The sequence below is a fragment of the Primulina huaijiensis genome, chromosome 17 (assembly GCF_012295235.1).
Source record: "Primulina huaijiensis isolate GDHJ02 chromosome 17, ASM1229523v2, whole genome shotgun sequence".
NCBI classification, from domain to species: Eukaryota; Viridiplantae; Streptophyta; class Magnoliopsida; order Lamiales; family Gesneriaceae; genus Primulina; species Primulina huaijiensis.
Window position 1 is genome coordinate 12,607,854 of NC_133322.1, and position 7,339 is coordinate 12,615,192.

General features: G+C 39.5%; 1 protein-coding gene across 1 annotated transcript; it reads right to left on the minus strand.

Moving 5' to 3' along the window:
• Window positions 1-192: 192 nt before the first annotated feature.
• LOC140962609 (uncharacterized) lies at window positions 193-1,353 on the minus strand. The gene is made up of 2 exons (XM_073421561.1): window positions 1,299-1,353; window positions 193-767 (listed from the first exon to the last, which is right to left on the minus strand). The coding sequence occupies exons 1-2, from the start codon at window positions 1,351-1,353 to the stop codon at window positions 193-195; spliced, it is 630 nt and encodes a 209-aa protein (XP_073277662.1).
• Window positions 1,354-7,339: the final 5,986 nt, after the last annotated feature.

Sequence of the window (7,339 nt, forward strand, 5' to 3'; positions counted from 1 at the left end):
GCTCCTGGTAATCAATGCAAAACTGCATGCTGTCGTCCTTATTTTCGACAAACAGTACCGGTGCACACCATGGAGAAAAGCTCGGGCGAATGAAATCCTTGTCCAGCAAGTCTTGTATCTGATCCTTCAGTTCTTTCATCTCTGCAGGTGGTAGACAGTAGGGTGCATTGGAGATCGGCACTGTACTTGGCATCAGCTCAATAGAAAATCCACCTCTCTGTTTGGTGGAATGCCTAAAACGTCGTCCAAGAAAACACTGGGAAAATCCCTGACCACCTCGACGTCCTCTAGCCTCTGACTGACTAGCTCGGTCACTGTCATAATACTAGTTAAAAATGTCTCGCAGCCTCTCCTCATGAGCTTCCTTACACAGATGCCAGAAATATTATGTGGCATCTGCTGGTGTCTGGCTCCCTCAAAAATAAATGTCTGACCGCTGGGAGGTCGGAAAGATACTGACCTTCGAAGAAAATCTATAGCGGCTCCGTTCGAAGAAAGCCAATCCATACCTAAAATAATGTCGAACTCCGGTAACGGTAGCACAATCAGGTCTGCATGCACTGTATTTTTCTGTAACCGAAGCTCCAATCTCTTTATTATCCGTGAGGTAAACATCTGATCGTCGGACGGAATCGAAACTTTGAATCCCAAATCCAAAGCCTCTGGTATGATTCCCAGTCTCTTGACAAATGACTCGGATATAAATAAATGTGTAGCTCCGGAATCGAGCAATACATACGTGGTTACACCTGAAATATATATCCTTCCTGAGACAAAACATACCATCAAATCTGATCGTGTTGAATATTAAGGAAATTTCTATCAGTAATAATCCCAAAATCCTAAAAAAAATCACTGATTAAATTCTAGTTTTCCATCAAAATTTTTAAATTAACCCTCAAAGATTTCAGAAATTGCAATTCGGCCCTAAAGTTTCGAATTCCTTACCATTTGGCCCCTTAAAATTTCGAAAATTGAAATTTATTCCTAAAAAAATTTCGAATTTAGTCAATTTAAACCTTAAAATTCTTGAAAATTATTACCTTGGTCTAAAATTTTTCGAAAAAGCGATAACATCCCCTATATCTTGATCTTTGCATTTAGGTCCTTGAGATTTCGATTATTGCATTTATGGTCCTTAAAGCTCTTAATTACTACAATTCAACCCTTAAGTTCACCTATTAGAACATGAAACCTAATTTATTCTAGGTTCTCAATCTCAAAAATAATTTTCACAATCAACATAATAATTCATGCAATTGAGGCGGTAAATAAAAACTCTTAAACATAAAGGTTACCGGTGATCAGTGTAGAGTATGGCTCCGCCTCCGCCTCCACCTCCTCTGCGTGCATCACATAGGTCCTGCCAGTAGTGGGGCCTTTGGTTCTTACGGTGGCCTCTGCTGTCCAGGCCTCTGAAACTGTCCCTGGGGCTTCTGTATCCCCTGATGCCTTAGTGGCCCTGTAAACTGCCCCATCTGTGGCTGTGAACTAGACTGGGCCTGATGCCTCTTCCGCTGCATCTCGGCGTCGATATCCTGGAGGGCCTGTTCCTCCTGAAAAGCACAAGCAGTGGCCTCATCATAACTCACCGGTCTCATCAGCATCACATCCCCGCGCCAAGTGGGTCTGAGTACATCCATGACGTGGCTCAACTTCTGAGCGACATCCCTTGCAATAAGGGGCACAAAGTGACAGCCCCTGTCAAACTTCTGGATAAACTCTGCCACAAACAAGTCCCTCAGTCAGAGACTCACAAACTTCCTCGTCAGGCGTCCCCTGACCTCCGCTAGAAAGTATTTGCCGTAGAATACCTCCTTGAATTGATCCCATGTGTGAGTATCCAAGTTCTCCCCTTGCGCTGCTCCTTCCCACGACAGGGATGCATCGTCCCTCAGCATATACACGGTCCATCTGACCCGATCTCTGTCTCTCATGTCTAGATATTGAAAGTGCAGGTCTAGAGACCGGATCCAAACCCTCTGCTAAAAATGGATCAGTAGTACCCCCGAACTCCTTCGGGTTGAGCCATCGGAACTGCACATAAATGTCCGTCTGGGCCCTCGGAGCATGTTGTGCCTGCTCCATCAGTCTAGCAATATCCTCAAGGACTCGAGTAGCTGCGTCTCCTGACGGTGGTGGTGGTGGTGGTGGGCCTCTACCGCATCAAGAAGAATCATGCATCCTGTCGGTCAGTACTGAGGGCGCGTCTTGGAGGCATGATATCTGAATACAGTCCAATTTCTAAATGTAACCCATCATGCAATTTAATCTGGTTTTCAAAACGTTTAATCCTTAAATCATGTAAGCAGCTAAACATGTTTTGTAAATCGCTGGAAAACATGTATCATGTAAACGTGCAGGTGATAGCGTTAAAAACATTTAAAACATTTAAACTTACAGACTAGATACTTGAATATTGAGCTGCAGAAGCTGACGATGACAAAACCTTATACAGGACCCTTGCTCTGATACCAACTGAAACGTCTACTACTTAAAATACTACTAAATGTTTTTTTGCTTGCTAATTTTCGAAAATTACATTTTTATGCGTGCATGCAATAACAACTGAAAATTATACATTTTAAAATAAAAGTATTCAATTAACAGTAAAAAAAACATTGTAGTTAAAAAAATGAGGCAACCGTCAAACCTTAAACTGTCGTTTAAAATAATTCTCAAATGAAACCTGCGAAAATCCTGACCACCATCAACATATAAAAGAAGGAGTATGAAATTGACCAATATCGCTCCTAAATCATACACGTAACGTGCGGAAAATATGGCCCTCGAGTTAGCGTGCGCACACTCAGCCCTGCCTACTCAGTCTTCAGCGCCTCCAGTCTCCTCATCGATATGCTCACCAGCATCATTCACACCTAGTGATTTAAAAGACTCAACACACCAAAAACGTTGTAACTGTGGTACCCGGCGGCGGGGACATTAGCGACAGTATTACCCATCCACTGAGCCTTGGCCTTGCATGTTATCGTATTCATATTCGTGTTCGTATTAGTCACAACCAACTCACATCCTTCAAAAAATGTCATCATATTCATCACTTATTGTAACGTCCAAAAAGCCAACCTAAGTAAACCACATGCATGCAAATGAATTTAATTACATAATTTTTTTATTTAATTGATTTTAAATACTTGCATGATACATATTATATGATTAAGGGTCTAATTACATGATTTTATGGAAATTAAAGATTTTATCCGAATGTTCGATAATAAGTTGAGGAAAACAGATCCGGGGACGACAAAGATAAAAAAAATCTTTTTCAATAAATATTTTCAAGACTTATTAATATGATTAAATATGATTAAATTTTTCTAAAAATAGTAAAGTTCAAATTATTTTACGAGACGAGCTCGATTTTATCCGTAAATCCGGTTTTGGGCAAACGAGGGATTTTAAAAGATCAAAGTTAATATTTTTGAAAACTAATTTTTTTAAAATTTTATTTTTCGATTAAATATGTGTTATTGAGCCTAATTTAACTAGGATTAGTAGGTACAATTGCTCCTAAATTGAAAGGCTCAAAATACAAGCCCATTATCATGCAAATTAAAATCTATAAAAAAATAAAAATCTAGGTATTTTGTACACATACCGGCCGAAATTTACACACACCACACACACATATTTTCGAAAATTCCAAGGGAAGAAATCAAGGAATCTTCGTCGCCCGTTCGTTCTTCTTTGCACCCCACGCCGATGATCGCATATTCGAGTGTTTTAAAACTCAAATGCACGTTTATAAATTTCTTTTGATGCATCATTCAAACTATATTATGCATGTTTTGATTGTTTTTGCATGAAAAATATTGAAGTATGAACCGTTTAACGATAGAACGAATATTTCAAACATTTGAACGATTTCACGCTTGTTTATTAAACGTTATGATTTCCAAGGGATAGGCTGCCAACTTGGGACATTTTATGGATAGAGCGAGGACGATTCAAGGTGGAAATGAGGCTGGATATCATGAGGGCTAGGGACGAGGAAGAGCCTCGGGTTTTCCTAAGGCTACTAGATGGGTAAGGGCTCGGCCAAGGGCTTGGCACCACGCATGGCTCAGTCAGGGCTGGGCTGGATGTGGTTAGGTGTTAGGAAGGTTTGGCGCTGGCTTAGGCTGGTGAGCAGGGGTGGGAACATGGTCCAGTGAGGATCAAAAGGGTTTGGGCTCGATGGAGGCTCGAGTGGAGGAGTCCTAGTCGAGTAAAAGAGTCCTAGGCACATAAGGTAGGGGCGCCATGGCTCGTGGCTTGTGCAGGGGCCTTTGGCATGGGATGGAGGCTCAGTGCTGGTCCAAGTGGGTTCCGTATGGTTCATAGGTGGTATGGTCAAGGGTTGGCTCGAGGTGGCAGTGGTGTGGTTCGAGAAAAAATGAGAGATGGCTTGGTGGAACTAGATAGGGTTCGAAATATTGGGTATGAAAAAAAAAGGGGCGAACCATGGTCCACGGGGGTCGATTCATGGTTTATGACGGTTGTTTAGGTATAAAAAGTCTATGTTTAAAGTTTGGAAAGAAAATATTAAATTTGGAATTAATTCTGGAATTGAACGCTTCACGAATTAGTAAATAGGAAATTAAATAGAAGCTTCGAATTTAAACTAAATAAAAATATTAAAAATTTAATTTAAGCTTAAATAATTATTTTTGATGGTCTAGATTCAATAGAAGTAAGAAAAATTCAAAGTCGAGAAATTTTACGTCCTGTGACAAAACGATCATTTTACACATGTGTAATACAAAAAGGGTTGGCAGCGTCCCGAAGGGTCATAATGCATGTTAAATGATATATGATGATAATTTTGATGAAAATATGGGATTTTATGATTTATGATAAAACTGTGAAATTTTTACTGTTAAAATATTATTTTACGAATTTGGAAAGGACATGATATTTCATGATTAAAAAGAAAGGAAAAATATTTTGAATGATGTGAATTGACTGTGACAAAAATAATATGATATATGATTTTTGAGAATATCGTGAGGAAGAAGGTCCTAGAGGGAGCCCGTTTATGGGAGAAGGCCCTCAGAGGAAGTCCAACAATCGTATTTCCATTTTACGTCGGTTCGTATTTCCATTTTACGTCGGTACCTAGTGCCCGTCTCCATGCGCAATAGTGAGGTAAGACTGATCAGTCGACCAGAGCATAAAAGTCTAGTCTCTTTTAAGGATCAAACTGCACCCAAAATGATAAAAGATTGAAAGCTTTACGATTTACGATTTAAGATTTTTTATGCTTAAAAGTTATTTTAAATAAAAGTATGATTTCAATGCATGTGCCTGTATATGTATTATTTGTTACTCCTGTTTAGAACGTGCTGAGTCATTAGACTCACAAAGTTTGAATGCTGCAAGTGATGATGATATTGAGGGAGGCACTGACGTTTGAGTGGATCAAGTCCGGCAATACACTACCGAGGGTCTTTATTTTCCGCATTATCTTGATAGTTAAATGATTTAAAAGATTTTTTTGAATGATTTATTAGAGATATTCTTTTATGCTTTATTTTTATATTAGTTGATCTTGTTAAAGGTCGATGTATGATTTTTGGTTAATTGACGATTTAGGGATTTCTATGCACTTGAGATTTTAAATGTTAAACTATTTTGATTTATGGAAATGTTAAGTTAGTTGAAATGAAGATTTTCTAATTTTATGATCAATTTTAAAAGAAAGAACAAAAAAATTTAGTAGGATTTTAAAGTTAAAAAGTAGTGGACGTCTCAGTTGGTATCAGAGCCTAGGATCCTCAAAGGGTTGTGTTACTGCCACTCCGAGAAGCTCAAGAAGTCACGCCTCAAGTATGTGAGTTTTTACTCATTTAGATTTTATATGCTTTACATGCTTTTATGATACGTGATATAGATGTTAGACGCATGTTTCATTTAAAATGTTAAATGCATGTTGGTTACGTTTTTGAGACGACTTGTACAGATATGCATCCTAGACGAGTTCTTCGTAGCGGTATTGATGTTGGACGTGAGGAGGAGGTTCCACGGCCTCGTTCTAATCATGATGCTAGTTCTCGTGTACTCGCAGGCATGGCACAGTTACTAGAGCAGCACGTGGGTAATGGGGCGAGGGTCCGACCGGAAGCTCTCTATGAGTGATTTAAGAGGTTGGATCCCACATATTTTTCTGGCACTACTGATCCATTCGTGGCTGAGGGATGTATTATATCTACAGAGGTGATCTTTCGTTATATGGATATGGCGGATGCTGACCGAGTTCGTTGTATCATCTACCTGCTGAAGGGCGACGCTTCCTTATGGTGGGAGTTAGCAGAGCGAGGGGTGAATATAGCGACTCTGACATTGGAAGATTTTAAGAGGGAATTTTATGATAAATACTTCACTACCGACGTTCGTTCGAGGCTGAAGAGAGAGTTTATGAGTCTCCGCCAGGGGGGATTGTCTTTTGTTGAGTTTGTGCAGAAGTTTGATAGGGGTTGTCATTTTGTGCCCTTGATTGCTAATGATGCTGCGGAGAAGTTACTACATTTCTTGGATGGTTTGAGGCCGACGTTGCGTCGAGATGTAATTATGACTGATCATATGGACTATACTACTGATGTTTCCAAATCTTTTTGAGCCAAGAAATCTCTGAAGGATATTGATTCGGAGATGCAGCGTAAGAAGAATTGTGCTCAGAAGCTAGTAAGCATAATAAAAAACCATTTACGGGACAACCTAGGCAGTCGGGACCACTGAAAACCACAAGGACAACCACCTAGAGAGAACGTCCGAAGACTGTTGAGAAACCACTTTGCAAGGAGTGTGATCGCCATCACTATGGCAAGTGCTTGTGGGGCACCTACAAGTGCTTCAAGTGCAGAGGAATTGGGCATAAGGCTGGTGATTGCCCAAAGCTCAAGCAACCCACGACTATAAGGGCCTATGTGATGCACGCTGAGCCAGCGAAGCCAGACACTACACTTATTACATGTACTCCGACTATTCAAGCATTTAAAATCGCCTTATTTCTTGAGATAATAAGCATGAATGATAGAATCGAATTGAGATTCATGGAATTGATAACTTAGAATTGCATGTTTCAAATTCTAGGATTTAAGGAATTGAATTTTTGCAATCACTAGTTATTTGAATCAAATTGCAAAAGATTTGAATTTGTAGGGGCTAAATTGAAATTTACGAAAACTAATTAATGGGAACCTAGTGCAATTCAAAATTTTCCTACTACTTAATTGAAAATTTCAAAAACTTATAAGGGGTCATTTGCAAATTTACAAACAACTCGGGCTCTGCCTGAATCATAAATACTCTTACATGTTGAGTATCTACCACAAAATCC